Source organism: Rattus norvegicus, chromosome 1 (assembly GCF_036323735.1).
Source record: "Rattus norvegicus strain BN/NHsdMcwi chromosome 1, GRCr8, whole genome shotgun sequence".
Taxonomy (NCBI): Eukaryota; Metazoa; Chordata; class Mammalia; order Rodentia; family Muridae; genus Rattus; species Rattus norvegicus.
This window is the reverse complement of record NC_086019.1, coordinates 58994414-59014642: the sequence shown is the minus strand read 5'-3', so window position 1 is coordinate 59014642 and position 20229 is coordinate 58994414. Positions and strand designations below refer to the sequence as shown.

The 20229-nt window shown below is 34.7% G+C and overlaps 1 protein-coding gene across 2 annotated transcripts; it reads right to left on the bottom strand.

Annotated features, from left to right (window-relative positions):
• Positions 1–1794: 1794 nt before the first annotated feature.
• Vom2r9 (vomeronasal 2 receptor, 9) lies at positions 1795–20055 on the bottom strand. Of its 2 annotated transcripts, XM_039090964.1 has the most exons (7): positions 19832–20040; positions 13490–13781; positions 12313–13119; positions 11056–11271; positions 9042–9165; positions 6182–7062; positions 1795–1845 (listed from the first exon to the last, which is right to left on the bottom strand). In XM_039090964.1, the coding sequence occupies exons 1-7, from the start codon at positions 20038–20040 to the stop codon at positions 1795–1797; spliced, it is 2580 nt and encodes an 859-aa protein (XP_038946892.1). The 2 variants fall into 2 exon arrangements, with proteins under 2 accessions (XP_038946892.1, NP_001092935.1); NM_001099465.1 differs by lacking the exon at positions 1795–1845 and having other exon boundaries at positions 6140–7062; positions 13475–13781; positions 19832–20055.
• Between the last annotated feature and the right edge of the window lie 174 nt (positions 20056–20229).

Genomic DNA, 20229 nt, shown 5'->3' with positions numbered 1-20229 from the left:
TGTTTTTCGTCGTCACTGAGGTACGTTTCCTATATGCAGCAGAATGCTGGGTCCTGTTTACATATCAAGTCTGTTAGTTTATGTCCTTTTATTTTGGAATTATGGTCATTGATATTAAGAGATAATAAGTAATATTGATTGTTATGTTCTGTTATTTTTGTTGTTAGAGGTGGAATTATGTTTCTGTGGCTCTCTTCTTCTGGGTGTGTTGGATGAAGATTACTTTCTTGCTTTTCCTAGAGCATAGTTTCCCTCCTTGTGTTGGAGTTTTGTATCTATTATTCTTCATTGTGTTGGATTTGAAGAAAGATACTGTGCAAATTTTGTTTTGTCATGGAATATCTTGGTTTCTCCATTTATGGTTATTGACAGTTTTACTGGATATAGAATCCTGTGTTCTCTTAGGGTCTGTATGATGTCTGCTCAGGATCTTCTGGCTTTCATAGTATCTGATGAGAATTCTGGGGTAATTTTGACAGGTCTGCCTCTGAATGTTACCTTACCTTTTCTCCTTACTGCTTTCAGTATTCTTTCTTTGTTTTGTGTATTTGGTGTTTGGACTATTATGGGACAGGATGTCATTATGTGACCCTTTCTGGTCTAATCTTTTCAGAGTTTTGTAGGCTTCTTATATGTTTATGGATATCTCTTTAGATTAGGGAAGTTTTCTTCTATAGTTTTGTCAAAGATATTTACTGGATGTTTAATTTGGGATTCTTGTTCTCTTGTATCCCTATTATTCTTAGGTTTGGTCTTCTCATTGTGTCCTGGATTTCCTGGGTGTTTTGGATTAGGGGCTTTTTCCTTTTTGTATTTTCTTTGACTATTGTGTCAATGTTTTCTATGGTGTCTTCTGCCCCTGAGATTCTCTCTTCTACCTCTTGTACTTGGATGGTGATGTTTGCGTCTATGACTTCTGATCTAATTTCCAAGTTTTCTATCTCTGGGTTTGTCTCCCTGTGTTATTTCTTTATTCTTTCTATACAAGTTTAGATCCTCAATGGTTTTGTTCAATTCCTTCACCTGTTTGGTTGTATATTCCTGTAATTTTTAATGGGACATTTGTGTTTCTTTTTTTAAAGGCTTCTACTTGTTTACCTGTGTTCTCCTATATTTCTTTAAGGGAGTAATTTATGTTCTTCTTAAAATCTTCTGTCATTATTATGAGATGCGAATTTTAATCAAAATCTTGTTTTTCTGATGTATTGGAACATCAAGTATTTGCTGTGGTGGGAGAACTGGTTTCTAATGATGACAAATAGTCTTGGTCTCTGTTGCTAAGGTCCTTGTGCTTTCATCTTGCCATCTTCTTATCTCTGATGTTAGTTGGTATTGCTGTCCCTGACTATAGCTTGTCCCTCCTGTGGGTCTGTGGCCCTGTGAGCCTGTGATCTTAGGAGTGAGAGTGCTCCTAGGAGACCAGCTCTCTCAGGGTAGCTTTTGGGTCTGGAAGCTTAAGTCACAGTTCTGGTCACAGATGGAAACTGGAATGGTCCTGTCCTAGTCTGCTCTTTGGCTCCTGTACCCCATATGCTCCAATTGTAACTGTTTAGACAATCAATGGAGAAAAAGTAGAGTCCCACTTCTCTGCTGTGTGCTTAGGAGAAAAAGAGCACTCCTGGCAGACTAACTTTCTGAGGGTAGGTTTTGTGTCCAAGGGCTGTGGGACTGCCCCAGCTCTGGGCACAGATGGATCTCCATTTTCTTTTATTTATTTTGACAAAGATTAATCAACATTTGCACATCCCCGATGTCTAAAATTGTTGATCATTTCAATAAGTGTCTGTCAGTCATTTAAGATTTCTTATTTAAGAATTTCTGTTCAGATCTGTATCTTTTTTTTTTGTTCTTTTTTTCGGAGCTGGGGACCGAACCCAGGGCCTTGCGCTTCCTAGGTAAGCGCTCTACCACTGAGCTAAATCCCCAGCCCCCAGGTCTGTATCTTTTAATTGCTTATTTGCTTTCTTTTTATCAGGTTATTTTTTAGTTATTTAGATATATATTTCACTTTCTAATATGCAGTTGGTAAAAATCTTGTCCCATTCTCTACAGTCCCGCTTTTTCCATTGATGTTACCCTTTGCCATGGCTAAGACTGTCATGAGGTCCCATTTATTACTTATTGTTTTTAAAGCCTGTGCTAACCATGTTCTACTGAGACAATACCTTTTTTGTTACCAAATACAACATGGTTTTACCATGCTTTTTCATTTAGCTCTGTACATAGTTTTATTTTGAGGTCTTTGGTCCATATGATGTTGAGCTTTTTGTGGAATGATAACATCCTTTTGAGATATGGTGACAAACAATGAGAAAATGTCAAGGAACTAAATTGGGAACTTCATCAAATAAAATACTTACTAGAGTATAAATTAATTTAGAAAGAATTGAGTAGAAAAACCGTTATTTAGATGCTTATTTTAAAATGGATGTGAGGATAAAATTGAGTGGACTACAGTTTTTTTTATATGACAAATCTTACCACAGTCTAAATAGACCATTCATATAACTCTAATTTGTTTGTGCTCATTGACGGACAATCACTTGTGTTTTAAAATACAGTTCATTTTTTATTAGATATATTTCTTTTTTATATTGCAAACGTTATTCCCTATCCTTATTTCACGTCCATAAGCCCCCCATTGCCTCCCCCATACAGGCGTTTCCCCCCATTCACCCCCTTTACTGCCCCTCGACATTTTCCTGCACTAGGGGTTAATCTGGGCAGCAGCAAGGGCGTCCACTTCGACTAGTGTCCCAACAAGGCTATTCATTGCTACATATGCAGGTGGGGCCCTGGGCCAGTCCATATATAGACTTTTGGAAGTAGTTTAGTCCCTAGAAATTCTGGTTTGTTGGCATTGTTGTTCTTATGGAGTTGCTAGCCCCTTCACCTCTTTCAATCCTTCCTCTAATTCCCCTAAAGGGGGTCCTGTTCTCAGTTCAGTGATTTGCTGCTAGCATTGACTTCTGTATTGGACATGCTCTGGATTAGTCTCTCAGGAGAGATATTTATCAGGTCCCTTTCAGCATGCACTTTTTAGCTTCATCAATCTTATCTGGTTTTGGTGGCTGTGTATACGTACACACATATATATGTCACATGTGGAGTAGGCTCTGAATGGCCATTCCTTCAATCGCTGCTCCTAGCTTTGCCTCCATATCCCCTCCTAAGGATATTTTCCCCCTTTTAAGAAGGAGTAGAGGCATCCGCGTTTTGGTCATCCTTCTTCTTGAGCTTCCTGTGGTCTGTGGATTGCATCGTGGGCAATTCGAGCTTTTGGGATAATATCCACATATCAATGAGGGCATACCAAGTGTTTTTCTGTGATTGGGTTACCTCACTCAGGATGATATTTTCTAGTTTATTCCATTTGCCTATACATTTCATGAAGTCATTGTTTTTGATAGCTGAGTAGTACTCAATTATGTAGATGTACCACATTTTTTAATCCATTCCTCTGTTGAAGGGCATCTGGGTTCGTTCCAGATGCTGGCTATTATAAATAAGGCTGCTATGCACATAGTGGAGCATGTGTCTATGTTGTATGTTGGAGCATCTTTTGGGTATATGCCCAGGAGTGTTATAGCAGGGTCATCAGGTAGAGGAATATCCAAATTTCTGAGGAACCTGCAGACTGATTTCCAGAGTGGTTGTACCAGTTTGCAATCCCACCAGCAATGGAGGAATGTTCCTCATTCTCCACACCCTTGCCAGCATCTACTGTCACCTGGGTTTTTTATCTTAGCCATTCTGACTGGTGTGAGGTGGAATCTGAGGGTTGTTTTGATTTGCATTTCCCTGATGACTAAGGATGTATAAACAAACTCAAAAAAGATAAGAACCACATGATCATTTCATTAGATGCTGAGAAAGCATTTGACAAAACTCAACACCCCTTCATGATAAAAATCCTGGAAAGATCAGGAATTCAAGGCCCATGTCTAATATACAGCAAACCAGGCTAACATCAATCTAAATGGAGAGAAATTTTGAAGCAATACCACTGAAATCAGGGACTAGGCAAGGCTGCCTGTGCTCTCCCTAGTTATTCAATATAGTATTCGAAGTCCTAGTCAGAGAAATCAACAATGAAAGGAGGTCAAAGGGATACAAATTGGAAGGGAAGAAGTCAAAATATCACTATTTGCAGATGATATGATAGTATACTTAAGTGACCACAAAAGTTCCGCCAGAGAACTACTTAGCCCGATAAACAACTTCAGCAACATGTCAGAGTATAAAATTAACTCAAACCAATCAGTAGCCTTCCTGTATTCAAAGGAAAAACAGGCTGAGAAAGAAATTAGGGAAATGACACCCTTCACAATAGTCCCAAATAATGTAAAATGTCTTAGTGTGACTTTAACCAAGTAAGTGAAAGATCTGTATGACAAGAACTTCAAGTCTCTGAAGAAAGAAGTTGAAGAAGATCTCAGAAGATGGAAAGATCTCCCATGCTCATTGATTGGCAGGATTAATATAGTAAAAATGGCCATTTTGCCAAAAGCAATCTACAGATACAATTCAATCCCCATTAAAATTCATACTCAATTCTTTACAGAGGTAGAAAGGGCAATTTGCAAATTCATTTGGAATAACAAAAAACCCAGGATAGTAAAAAACATACTCAACAATAAAAAAAACCTCTGGGGGAATCACCATCCCTGACCTCAAGCAGTATTACAGAGCAGTAGTCATAAAAGCTGTATGGTATTGGTACAAAGACAGGCTGATAGATCAGTGGAGCAGAATTGAAGACCCAGAAATGAACCCACACACCTATGGTCACTTGATCTTTGACAAAAGAGCTAAGACCATCCAATGGAAGAAAGATAGCATTTTCAACAAATGGTGCTAGTTCAACTAGAGGTCAGCATGTAGAAGAATGCAAATCAATCCATTCTTATCACTCTCTACAAAGCTTAACTCCAAGTGGATCAAAGTCCTCAACATCAAACCAGATACACTCAAACTCATAGAAGAAAAAGTTGGGTAGAGTTTTGAACACATGGGCACTGGAGAAAATTTCCTGAACAAAACACCTAAGGCTTATGCTCTAAGATCAAGAAACCACAAATGGGACCTCATAAAACTGCAAAGCTTCTGTAAGTCAAAGGACACTGTCATTATAATAAAACTGGCAACAAACAGATTGGGAAAAGATCTTTACCAATCCTACATCTGATAAAGGGCTAATATTCAAAAATATAGAAAGAACTCAAAAAGTTAGACTCCAGAGAGTCAAATAAACTTATTAACAACTGGGATACAGAGCTAAACAAAACATTCTCAGCTGAGGATATTGAATGGCCAAAGGGCACCTAAAGAAATGTTCAACATCCTTAAAATACAATTCTGAACAATTCTATATGCTAACTTCAATTTTAAATTGCCATATAATGATTTGATAAAATATTGTCAAACTAAAAGATTTCATTGAAGTATAAAAGTATGAATTTTTTCTTTGTAAACAAATAAATGAAATAAATGCATAGTAAATTAGTAAACTGCATTGAGAAATTCAAAAGCATATTGATATACATATACAAATGTTTCTATTGAAACTTGAAAAAAAAAGAAAAACAAAACTAAAATCTGTATTTATTCATCTTGATCTTTCCTTGCAGAAGAATAAAGAGGAAAATAAATTTGTATCAGAATCCATTTTCAAACTTACTAAGAGGTATTTAAAATATACAGGTATAGAGAGAATAAACTTAGATTTCATAATAATTATATCTATAATAAGAAAATTAAACATTTTATATAAAATGCTGATATAACATATTCAAACATAGACCCAAACAGCCTAGGATACATCATTAATCTGTAAACTTCAGACACAAGGTTAATCATGACTCCATGAAATAAATGTCATTGTGATCTAAACACTTATTTGAAGGACAAACAAGGTTATCTGATTAATCATTATAATATAAAATACTATAAAATTTAGTTTAAACGTGAAAATATTGAAGGGACCAATGTCAAGTGACTTTAAGACAGTTAGTGAAAAGAGAATAGTCATGACTGAAATCCCTTATTGTGTTTATATAATTGATAATTTGAACAATATAAAAGTGGCGTATATCTTTTTATAATGGATATTTTGAAGTGTCCTTATACAAGTTTATTGTTAAAGTGGTTTATTTCTTCTTGTATATGCTGTGTTCCTAATATGATGAAGTGAGTTCTGGTCTGGTCTTAACAAAATAATATAGCACTTAGGGGCAAAGATAAAGCCTAAGATTCCTGCACTGGAAGCTAAGATAGAGGAGACTTGCATAGCTACCATGACCTTCCCCTTGGTGCTATGGTAGACAGGTAGGAATGTAACCCAGACACAGAGAAACACTTGCATACTAAATGACAAGAGTTTTGATTCATTGAAAGTATCTGGAAGATTCCTGGACAAGAAGGCCATGACACAACTTCCAAGTGCCAAAAAGCAGAGGTATCCCAGGATGCAATGAAAGACAACATCTGAACCCTTGTTGCATACAATAAGGATGTGATCATGTTCTGAATATGGATCTTGGTCAAGGAAGGGAGGAGAGGTTCCCAGGTAGATTCCACAAAGCACAATTTGGATCAGGGTACAGATGGGAATTACATAGTTTGGGGCCCTAGATACCATTAACCACCTTGTTATTCTCCCTGGAATAGTGAACTTAAAAGCCATAACAACAGTAATAACTTTGGCTAAGACAGTAGAGAGAGCCACAGTGAACACAATTCCAAATGTGGTCTGCTGCATGAGGCAGGTCGCTGTGTTTGGATGACCAATGAAGAGTAAGGAACAAAGAAAACAGACAACAAGTGTCATGAGCAGGATGTAACTGAGAGTCCGATTATTGGCCTTGACAATTGGAGTGTCTCTGTATTTCACAAAGACTCCAAGAACTGCAAGTGTTAAGGCAGAGAAGCAAAGGGCTATGGTAATAAGGACCATGCCCAGATTGTCATTATATTCAAGAAAGCTCATAGATTTCTGCAGACAGTTGTTCTTCTCTGTATTTGGAAAATGAGTTTCTGGACACTTCACACACTGATCAACATCTGATAAGAAATGAAGACAATTTAAAGACAATGAAGTCACTGCACAGTTACTCCCTTTTATACTAAAACATTTATGACTACTTACAAACCTTACTGTTGCCTAAATCATCTTCCTTTGCTTCTACAGAGCAAATAAACAAATGCCTTCAAGTGAATAATTAATAATTCATATAGTTTAACTTCATTTTGTTACTTTAGTATTTAAACATGGTATAATGCATTTGTATCCAATCCAGCATCTATTCTCTCTCTGTAACTTCTTCCTTACAGATGCACATTTATCCTTCCAAACTTTATATTGTCTCTCTCCTTCTTATATTTACTATTTAATACATACTTAATTGACTTAGTGTAGATAGTATGTTTGTAGATGTAGGACAACTCCAGAAGCAAGCTAACCTCTTAAGGAATGCAAACCTAAAGACAAATGACTATCTTGTCTACATAGCCTACAACTACCGATATCACCTCATATGGCCAATCTTCTTTATTGTGATATTACTAATAAAAATAGACAAATTCTTTTGTCTTTTGCATTCTGTGCTCTCTCTGGTTTTTGATACTGTTACTGCATTTTGAAAATCACTGTATTACGAAATTCTATTGCATGAATATACATGGGCACTGATATCAAAAATCATAAAATGTTTATTCAACTGTACATGTGGATTCCTCACAAAAGAGATAGTCATTGGATGTTTATTTCTCATAATATCTGAATATCATCTTCAATTTCAAAAGAAGACTGAATTTTAAAGAGAGAAATACTGACTATATGGGAGAATATGCAGGGAGGAGAGAAAAGGGGTAAATGATGTAATTGCATTATAATATTAAAAACGTTAAAACACCTGTGAGTTTTTAGTTTTGAAATGCTTAACACTGATGTATTTGTCTCTTTTCTGAGCAACATATTATTGTAAAGTATATTTCTTAAGCAATATTATGCAGTATTTAGTTGTAGTGAGAGAGGTAATCTATCTGCTCAGAAAATGAATTCATGTTCATACACAAAATGTGCATATATAGTATATATCAAAGTAGATTCCTAGAAAATTAGAAACATTTCAAAAGTCATAGACAACAAATATGTACAAGGAATGGATGCTGTTCTGACAGTAGGGTATTTGCACGTACAAAATCACTATAGGAGTCACATATATACAATACCCATAATTGTTCAAACTAAGTTGAATCCAAACAGAAAGGATGAACATGGGTACAAAATTCTTCAAATGTTGAGAAGCTATTTGTATATAATTGTTTCAGAGAGAGAAAGACCCAATGTTCTTTAAGAATTGCCACTATGATATGGTGAACATCTTCGATAGCAGACTGTACAACCTAAAAATATTTTGTCAAATTGGACTCCCTAAGTTTTAAATCTAAGGAGAGAACATGTAAAATTAGAGGGTCAGGTATATCTGAGAAGATCTGAGGAGGAACTATGATCACTAACCATTTTATGTACTCACATAGAACTAATGAAATATTATTTAAAAGAATTTCCAAAATTATATAAGTATAGATTCAACGTTATTCACACACACACACACACACACACACACACACACACACACACACACACACTGGAAATGCAACCTTTAATCACCTGCTGTAAAAAATATTGTGAAGGAAAGAATTAATAGACATGTGCAATCGATAAATTATTCTAAGACTCCAAGAAATATGTTCCCACATTATTGTCTATGATAAAATGAAATGTGTAAATAGTGGTGTATGAGGAAGTACTCTACTATAGTAATTAATATCAGAGAACCAACAATGATGTCATCTATGAATGCCGAGACATTAAAAAAAAGTTACTTTAAAGGAAAAATAAAATAAGGAGAAATATTTAAATTTTCTAAATAAATGATTTTTTTATACTTTTCTCCAAATGTTTTTCAATTACTTGGATGTTACAGATCCCATTGAGAAGTGGAACTGCTTTCTGTTTGACCTCTGTATTTATTTACCTGTTTCATTGGAAATTTCGTTGTCTAGGCAAGGAATGCAGTCATAGCAGCATACAGCCCTACCTTTCTGAGTAGCCTTTCTGAATCCTGGCCAGCAGCTGGTATAGCATGCAGACTGAGGAATCTAAAAATAAAAAGATGTTTTATTATACACAGAGTTTTATGAAAAGCTGTAGTAATCTGCCTTTGAATGTTAAGCAATTTATTTGCAAAGTATATAGCAATGAATTTGACAATATAGGTCATTAATTGTTCTGTGTGTTCAAAGCTTAGTCAGAAATTCATCACTAAGTTGGATAGTTTGGAATAAATAGGAAAATGGGGCAAGTATTCAGAAGTTAGATAATTTGAAAATATGAACAATACTGGTATGTAGAAATGTCAGACAGATCATGTCTCTGTACTCTCTGGTTACACAGTTGATATTTCAATTTCAGCATGATAATGCATCAAGATGGTAAGCTGAACAGGGTTGAGAATCATCATGGTAAGAATGTTTTGGACATTTGTTAGAGGGATTTTATGAAAAAAAATCTGAGGTAGAAAAAGACCTTCTGAAATACCCTTGAACTCATTTACAAAGGAAAGAAAAAAGAATTTCTGAATAGATCACCAATGGCCCAGGCACAATGGTAAAGTTAATGGGACTTCATGAAACTGAAAAGTTTTTGTAAAGCAAAGGACACCACCAATCAGACAAAGTAGCAGATTATAGATTGGGAAACTTTTATTCCAACACTGTTACTGATAGAGGACTAGGTCTTATACTCAAAATGTATAAAAAAAACTCAAGCAACTTGGTATCACAAAGAAAATAATCTAATTTAAAATGGGGTATGGATTTAATCAGAGAATTTTCAATAGAGGAAACTCATATGGTTGAGAAACACAAGAAAATGTTCAACCTCCTTAGGTATCAAGGGAATGAAAATCAAAAACTTTCTACATTTCATGATTCGCACATCAAAATACCCAAGATTAATAAAACATGTGACAGTTCAGGTTGTCAAAGATGAGGAATAAGGAGAAGTCTCATCTATTGCTTGTAGGAAAACAAACTTTAATCCACCATGGGAAAGAGTATGGCATTTCCTCAGAAGATTGGTAACCAATCTACAAAAGATCTTTCTATTCCAATCTTGGCCATATACCCAAAGGATTTTAAATCCTACCTCAAGGGTAATTGATTAAACATGCTCATTGCCTCTCAATTCATTAGAGCCAGAAATCAAAGGTAAACAAGATGTACCAAAAGAGAGTGGATTTTTAAAGAAAATGTGATAAATTTACACAAGTTTATTCATGTGTTAAAAATGGCATCAGGAAATTTGTGGGCAAGTGGATGGAACTAGAAAAATATTCTGGGTGTGAATATGGAAGTTTCATATTATTAGACTTTACTGGAGGAAATATGGCACTTGAAATGGGTTTTGAAAGATTTTTAACCCATTTCTACTTTGCTGTAAATATTTTCTATTTTTGTATCAAAATGTGGCCTCTAAGTTTCCTTCTCCTGATTTGTATGTGCTGCTTGGTGCCAAACTTCCTTGCATTGATGGATTATGTTATATTGAATCTAACATTGAAAATATTTTTCTATATAAATCTCTAATGTATATAATGTTGGGTCATGCTGCTTTATTTCAGCAAACAAAAGTAACTACTACTGAGGGATTTCTACATCACAATAGTTCATAGGTATTTAGGGGAATAAAATTTATTGTCCCTATTTAAAGCAAGGTGGTACCTAGTTCAGTAAATCTAAGCGGCACAGGGATGTACATTTGAAACACATTGGGACAAAAAAAGATTATTAGACTTAGGGAATCAGGGAATTCTCTGCATTGTCATTATTCTTGACTATAATTTTATAGTGCATAAAACAAGTGTAATAACCCTTTATTGGTAGTTTTATAGTGATAGGTTTTGTTGAGCAACCTAGAATGATCATATCAAAAATAAACAATTTTTTAATAAGAGTAAGCTCAAAGCATTAAGACAAGATGAAATTCACCTGTGTAAATTTTGTTGGCCATTGTATCATATGCTCAGATAAAGACAATTGTTCACCCTGGGGAGCATCCAGAGAAAAGGTTCCTACTTTCACCTTTAGTCCAAGACCCTTTGGAAAGTTCCAGAAATTGAGAATATCATATTCTTCAATGAACCTCCATTTCCACTCTAAACTCATATGGTCTCCTTCATGAATCTTCCTCAGGAAATGGTGAAGCTGACAGATAAATGCATTTTTATCAACACATGAACAGGTGGAAGGATATAACCTTTGGTGGAAAGTATATTATTATTTTTAATGTCTGATATAAAATGCAACCTTATTGTAGCTATCAGTGAGGTTAGGCAACTCCCCTTTGTGAGTGGGAAAGAATTCTGTCACCTCCAAGAAAAAGTTTGAACCAATGTCAAGTAAACAATAGCCATTTATTTTCAGAATATATTTATAGGTTCAGCGTATAACATGAAGGCAGGGTTCTTACTTTTAAAATATTAAAAATTTCATTTTAGAGAATAATGTACATACATAAATGCTAATGAAGGATGATGTTGTGAAACTTAATGATGAGTTTTTTATTTCTAATGTGAGAAATATGAAAAATCAGTTTTACTATAACTATTAGGATGAGATTGTTTTGGAGGTATTAATGACACAGTCTTGATAGTGAGTGTACTGGATAGTTTCATGTCAATTTGACACAAGATAGGGTTATCTGAAAAGGAGGGACATTAACTGTAACAATTCGTCCATAGGATCTGTCTGTAAGCTAGTTTCTTAATTACTGTTGTCAACGGTGAAACAGCTTATTGTGTGAAGGACTAGCCTAGGCTTGGTAGTATATGAGAGAACATGGTAGTATAGAAACAAGGAAGCTGCACCCCTCCACAGATTCCATATAAATTCCTGCCTATATATTCCTACCTTGTTTGAGTTGATGGACTGAATTCCTTAATGAGGAGCAGTGATGTGGAAGCATAAGCCAAATAAACACTTGACTCTCCACCTTGATTTTGAACCATTTTTTTATCACAGCAGTGATTGAGTGAAATCTTAATGAATACTTTAAGTTCTTGCTGCCACTCTTACTACAATCACAAGGGCACAAACAAATAGATCTGAATTGATCACTAGAGGATGAAACTAAATTTGTATTAACTTTTTAAATTCACTGAACTTTACAATACCTAGTTTGAAAGATTTGTCAAACCTTCAAAATGTCACAATGCCAATATTACAATACAGTGGAAGAGATTTTACCTGCCAAGGAAAGAAGACCATTTTTTCCCCTTTTAAATGTGATTGCATTTGACATTGTTGAAGACTCATCTCCTGAAGAGTGTGGGCCACAGCATACACAGAAGTGTATATGTTATAACTCTCTTCACTCATGCTCATGTCAATAATGGTTGTAGGGAACAATTCCAAGGAAGCATTTGGCTGACAGTTTTCCAAAAGTTGACAATCAAATTTAGAAAATGAGCAGTTGAAAAGTGCATACCACAACTTAGGAAGATAAGGGTCTTCTGGGTATTTGTAAGGATTTACCTTTCTGATAAAATTAGAGAACTCAAAACTCTCTTCGTGATGGTGTGAAAAAATGAGACTCCCATGGAATGAGTCTAACAGAAAATAATCAGCTTGTTTTGTACTATCCCATTGTGAGTTCATGATCCAAACTTTCCATGTTATTAATTGTTGTCCTAGATTGTCCATTAAACCTTGGAGAGAATCAATGTCTCCATAAATAATAAAAACATTGGCCAATGATTCCTGGATCTTCTTTAAATTTTTCCAGAAATTATAGGAAAATGAAGTCCAGGTGACTGGGATCATTTCCACAAGAGCTAGACATATTTTACTCCTATCCATTTCTTCTCTCAAGTGTGAGAGTATATGAGTCCCTTTGTGGTCATCTATGAGAAGCAGGCCAACCCAGGACCAATTGAAATGAAGCATCAGAGAAACCATGGCAAGTGATAGAGTTGTGTCATTGGGAGCCATCTGGTAGAGAGAGGAAAACTGACCTCTGTCACTTAAGATAGGATCTGAAGGCCCAAAGGTAAGCTGAAGAGAAAATAGAACTGGAACTAAGAGGAAGAATACTTGTATCAAATACAATCTCAGTCCCGAAGCATAAGATGAAAATGGTTGCAATTAATGTGATTTCATTCTGAATTAAAATATTAGTCTCTATCACTAATATTTCTAGAAAATAATGGAAAATTCTTCCAGGATCGACCCCCTTCCTGTTTACTCCACCCTCATCTTCTAGTCCAAACCAAAAAAAAAAAGTGGATCGATCACCTATTGCCTGAGTAATTAGCTTACATAATTCAGGCATAGTTTAAGTGTGTCTTTTTTTACGACTGCAGAAACCTGAAATGTCCACAAGGCATATCTAGAGCTTTTTTTCCCACACAATAATCTCCCTCACCTGTGGGAATTTGTACAGTTGCAGCAGTGTCCCAATCTGGGCAGATGTTGCCCATGATGTACCTGTGAGTGCAGCAGCTGACATTCTATTCATTCTACAATTGTAATTAGGCATGAAGTTTCTCTGCCCTGTGAGCCAAATCAAAGTACTCATAAGAGTGTTCTTTTCAGTGTATGGAACATTATAAACATGAAATCCCAGGGATATGTTGGAAAGAAGATGGGGATTCTTATTGATCTCTTCAATGGCAAATACCAAGGCCAGAACAAATTGGTAATTATTAAACTTATACCTGCACAGATGACATAAAAACACATGGGAACAAGATATAAATTGAAAACATTTGGAGATATAATAACTTTTATGTTTCAATGATCAATGTCTTTCTTTCTGTAAAATCGATATTTTACTGATCCCAAGCATACTTGAAATGAAATAGAATATATTTCCCCATTAAGAATATTTAATATCCAGTAGAAATGATAATTATTGTTAAAATCTGATGTTTTAAAATTTAAAAAGTAAAAAAAAATGTATGTTTTTTACCCCACTAGGTCTGCACCACAGTGCCCCAAGATGTCTACTACATATCTTGATGGAAACATCCCACTTCCGCAGTGGCCCAGTGTCTTTGCCTCACACTTTGCTACACTCAAATCGTCACATAAAAGAACATACAACACAATAATTTTTGACCCAATTGGTAAGATATAATTGCCCACCTAAACATACAAAGCCCAGTACCATCCATTCCCTTAAGAACATTGATAACAACCTGTAAAGGTACAGCGTGGAATCTTAACGTCACCCGCCATATTGTCCTGCCATGGCTTCTCTCTCTCCCTCTCCTCTCCTCCTTTCCATTCCAGTCTCCTCCTCTTCCTTCAAACTTCTCTCCCACCCATCCTTCCTTCTCCTCCAATGACAGGCCTCCTTCTATCCTGTACCTTCCCTCACCTGTATTTTACAAATTCAATGGGGAGAAGTTTCTGTTGAAGTCACTTGATTCCTGAGTTTGTGACTAGGCGGATGTCCTTGGGGCAGTGGAATTAGCATCAAAATACAGATAACTCCAGGACAAACCACAACAAAAATCCCATAAAACGTTTATTGTCCAGTTAACATTAAAAATTATACCTATAAATCAAGGAAAAAGTTCTTACAATATATCAGATCATGGATCTTTTAAACTTTGCACTTATGAAATCCCCGGGTTTCTTATTGTGCTACTGCATTTTCCAAGACAGTGTGTTAGAAAATAAACAGAAGCTAAATTTATCCCATGTTTGGTACTGGGTGTCATTTCACTGTTTTTATCTTACTGTCTGTTTTTACAATGTAATATAAGTCTCTCTCTCTCTCTCTCTCTCTCTCTCTCTCTCTCTCTCTGTGTGTGTGTGTGTGTGTGTGTGTGTGCATGCACATTGATGCTCATGCAAAATATTTTAACATATGTTAACAAGTTTAATTAAAGACCAATTTTAGGGTCTGTCCTAGCTTTCCACATTTTTAGCACAGATGTTTTACCTTGGGAATTTTTGTTGGATTTTTAAAGTTTCATAAAATGGTTTCTATATAATCTCCATCTCCTCCAGTATATCCAAATTCCAGCATCCTACTTTCCCTAACACCCAAGTTTGAACCTTATTTTTTATAATTCACCAAGCCAATTTATGCTTCTCATATATTTATTGATGTGTGCTTTTGCATTTGAGTATGGATTGCCTGTAAAAGAAAACATGTATACTAAAACAAATATGAAATAACTATTCTACTTTTAGGTGCTATGAGTTGAAAATAGATCCTTTGTTATGGGCAATACTTCATGTCCACCTCCTGTCTGAATGACAGTTCTTAGTCAAGCTTAAGATTCCATAAGGTTTGTACATGATATTATAGGCTATATGAATTTTTCTGTGCAACTGCCTTGTTCTGTCTGAAAGACATTATTTCTTTATACACGTCCAGTATTTCTGTCTCTTATATCCCTTCAGCCCCACTTTTTGCAATGAACTTGAGAGGGAAGACTGCAATATAGGTATTGTATTTAGAGCTGAGCATTCCAGAGCCTCTTATTTTCTGTACCACGACCAGTTATAGATCTTTGTGAAAGCCACCATCTACTGCAAATAGTAGTTTCTCTAATAAGGGTTGAGATAAACATTAATCTATGGTTATAATAATAAATGAAGATGTTAGTTATCAATATGTTTTTATAGCAGAAGAATATTAGTAGGTTCTTTGGTAGTATCTATGACCTCTGTAACAAAAGGTTCTTGCCCCACCAATAGTGTCATATATGGTGTTCATATGGATGAACGGGCTTTAATTCTAAACATAAAGTGGTTGGTTAATATTCTGATGTTCAATAAACTTATGAAAGGGTGGACATGTCTAACTGGGTTACTCACAATTACAGCTATGAAGGTTCACAGTTAGGTAAGATTTATCATTCTTATCTTATAGCATTATGCATAGCACTTTCTGGTACTAAGAAAGCTAGCCAGTTAGGATCCTTTCTCAGATTACTATAACTTAACATTTGCAAGTACTCAGTCTGAGTACTTAGTGACTTTGGAAATAGGATCTCCAGTCAAGATTATGTTTCCGATTTTAGACTATTAGTCTATAAATATGTATGTGTAAACTGCAACAATAATATCTACTTTTCATGACGCTTCCAAGCAATGCCTTTATTTTAATTATCCAGTTCCATGTTTTCATGATCTACTCGGTCCTCTCATTCACCACCTAAATTATGCCTTTTACCATTCTTCTCAATCAGTTTATTCTTTTCTACCACTGCTTCTTATCTCCCGTCTTTTGAAACACACCGGCTCCCATCATTGTCCATTTCCCTTAGAAATTTTTTGCCATTTAAGTATATTCCAAATGAAATATAATTATGTGAATATAATAACATACACAAATGAAAAAATAACATATTACTTTTACAATTATACATCCAGTTAACTTGCTCAGAATGATGGTTTCCAACTCTTATTTATTTGTTAATATTATACTCTCATTTTTATTAGCAGTTGAATAATATTCCATTCTAAAAAATATATATTCCCTTCCTCTACATATGCCTGGCTATCTAGCAGGCAAACTTACAGGGCTTGTCTTGTGTCTGTCTCCCATCCTGTATGGAATCACTGGTTTACATGTATTCACTCAAGTTTCTGGAGAATTTTACTCTGGCCCTCATGCTTGTATCTGAAATCTATTCCATTCTGAACCATACCCTCATCTTTATAACCAATAATTAAGAAAATAATTTGCTCTCTGCAAAACTCCAAATCCCATGTACATAGAAGAATTTACTTCACATTAGAATAAAAGGGTTCTTTTTCAAAGGAAATGTTTCATTAAGGTTATAAATTTTCTTTGATTTCAAAGCTATGTACTTCATAACAGACATACTTCAGGATTTCACAGAAAGTAAGTCTTATTATATTATGTTGTAGGAATCCATATGGAAGAATATAAATATGTCTATAAACATATGAGAAAGAAGGACAGAAGGAAGGAAGGAAGGAAAAAAGGAAGGAAGGAAGAGGACATGTTGTAAAAGAGAAAAATGCCCATCTGGTAGAGTTTTAGTTAGTCCAGATACAGTAAAATTAACAAACAAGATTTACAACTAGTCCTCCATATCACTTTGGGAAAGACAGGAGAGATGGTTTGAGAGCAAACAAAATGCATGGAAATCTGTAGCTGGGGTGATGGGTATCTTTGATAATCCTCTTTTGGTCAGATGCTGAGATTTAGAACTTTTGTACAATGACGTGCATCTCTTTTAAACCCAGTGAACATTTTCTTCAAAGTTAACAACAGAAAAAAAAAGTCTTTGTACCAAAAATCTTTGGAAACCAAAAACTAAGAACTATGTGATGTTAATCAGGATGTCTACATATGAATAATACATTTGAGAGATGCATAAAAGACTAAAAAGATTAAAATAAGAAAAAGTGAGAAGCGGTCAAAAAAGTTTTCTAAATACTTTCCAACACAACCAACTGTGTTTGTGGAATTACTCCAATTACCTAAATGTTTGCCATGTGTGCAGTAAGTACATGAGTTCATTCTCCGGTACCCAGTACCAATAAAAATACAAATATGTAGGATTGTTGGTGAATCTTGGTTGGCAGTTTTTCTGGATCTGAAATCAACTAAAATCCCACCAGATATGAAGTATTTTAGTGTGGTTGGTTTTTTTTTTTTTTTAGTGGGGGAGTGAATATCATTTGACATGAGAAGACTAACCATAAATCTAGGCAAACGTTTCTGGTGACAGCCCACATAAAGGAATATGGAAGAAGGAAACTTTAATACTTTACATTAATGCATAATTATATTTACATTTTTTGTTCCATATTTAATATTTGACCGGTGATGATTTTCTGGAAGAAAATTCCAAATAGAAAGCTAAACTACACAAATCCTAATACAACAAAAACATGACTTAATCCCACAGTATCTTTTGTACTCTTTGTCATTACAACAAATAAACTTATGCATATTAAAAGATGAGGAAAAGGCATTGAATAGGATGGTGAGAGAACATTTACACATACACACAGAAGAATAGAACACTATATTGAAAACATTTACAGTACATATATTTAAATAAAATTTTAATAAAAAACATGGCAGAACTACTTTAATTTAGATGTATATACATGTGTAAGTGCCACAACCAATAAAAATACTCTACTGAGAAATGTGTTGTATAGGAATCCATGTTAACCTTTTAGAATAAAAATGAAATTTATTTATCATATAATTTTCTAATTTTCTTTTCCAACTTTATGAAAAGTTAAATAATTCTTTGTGTCCATTGTCCTGTTGGACATAGCAGAGGAGACAACCATTAAAAGTTCACATAACAGTAAGTATACCCATTGCAGACAGATGATTAATGCTGCAAAATTTAGAGTTCATTACATAATGAGGCACAGTGGTACCTGAGCTGGTGATATGGGAGAGCACAAAAAGAGATATAACAGAAAATTTTACACACTGTGCAATTGGAGAATTTCACTTATCTTGCAATGTTTCAAAAACTAATAGACAGTAGAAAATAACTCTGTAAACATTTCCTACATATAATATGTTTCCTACTATATAGAGAAAATGAAAGTTATTCAATCTTGGCAACAAATTTTGAATTTCTGTGGTGAGGATTTTTTATGTCATTTACAAGTAAAATATGTTAAAACACTATCAACATTCAACGACCTTTGGCATCTGAACCCTTTGCATCAAAATTACATGACTTAGTTTACTACCTCAGAAAAGCCTCAGAGAAATGCAATAATTTCAGAATGACCATATATGGTCCACCTTCATGTGTATGTTTCCATTTCTATATTTCCATCCATAAATTCTCAGCATGGCTGTGATTAAGCTTTAGTATATATTAATATGAGAAAATGTATTCACTGTTCTACCTTTCTTCTCCTTCATATCCCTATGGTATTGATGTCTAATGCTGTGAGAATGTCTACCTGGAATACAATACACCATATTTCCTTTAAAAAGAATATACAATGATTACATCCATTTAACTGAAGCAATAAATTTTAACCAGACTTGTCATATGCTGTCCCATAATCCTGAAGAACTCAGACATTCTAAAAGCAACATCTTTGTGTAGCAACCTCATTATTAAATGTGTATTGATAATGTATTCATAATGATGAAAGAAAACACAGTGGAACTGAGATACCTGGAGTCAACATATAAATATTTAGAAATTGTTGGAGAATGACAATTATTATTTGACAAACTTTTATGTGCAACTACCTGAGATAGGTGGAGGTGCTTTTGCAAATGGGAGATGTACCAAAGTACTGATATTCTGATTCCTTCAAATCACCAGCATCTAACACTAGTAAGACATAGTGACTCTAAATCATGATACCAAGCATTCAGGAGTCAAAATGGTTTTTAGTGGGATCATTTGTTTATAAAGAAAAATAACTCAACTTCCAGAATCTTCCTGAAAAAAAAAGGATCACCCTCTAATTGAATGTTTATAAATCTGAAGACCTATTATTGAAAATATTTAATCAGTGTGGTGCTGTAGGCTGGTTAAGAGTAAATGATTTCAATTATAAAACATAATAATCAAAGTTAATAATATTAAAATCCTTATGTAACCCTTGTGAAAAGAAAATTCAGCAGGAAAATATCATTAAGAAGACATTTCAGAGTGCAAGATAATAATTCTCATAATAAAATAAGGCAGGGAACAATCAAGTTTGATTCCATGCATGCCCTTTCTTACTTAAATTCTGAATTCTGAAAATTTGTAAATGGAAAAAAATCACTTACTTTAGGTAAAAGTCCTTGTAGTAGTTCATCACATTTCCATAAGCAGTTTTGTTTGCAGTGTAAAAAGTATGAAGTGGAAAAAAAGCACCAATTACCACATTTCCTTCACAGTGAAAATTTTCTTTGAATCTAAAATAGCACTCAGAATATTGAAAGGCACACTCAAAAGTGGGAATCTGCATAGACCAAGGAATAAAAACACAGAACATCCTATTAACATACATGTCTGTTCAGCTGTAAGTTTTAGTCATGTACACCTTGCAGTGAACAGAAAATATATAGTCAGCTCACATTTTGTGAAAATGGGTGCTCCTAACTTTGTTGATGAATGCAACTGTTACACTAATCACCCTAAGTTCTTTCTGAATCCTCCTTGACGGCCACGGAGAATTCGGAAA

Excerpts from the sequence above, each read along its gene's own strand:
- Vom2r9 (NM_001099465.1), bottom strand. The coding sequence starts at position 20,055 with ATGTATGTTAATAGGATGTTCTGTGTTTTTATTCCTTGGTCTATGCAG. Across the intron at positions 11,272-12,312 it reads TGGTCTTCTTTCCTTGGCAG|CTTCACCATTTCCTGAGGAA; the intron begins GTAAAATCTCTT and ends TTTATCTGTCAG. Across the intron at positions 7,063-9,041 it reads CGAAATTTCCAATGAAACAG|ATGTTGATCAGTGTGTGAAG; the intron begins GTAAATAAATAC and ends ATTTCTTATCAG.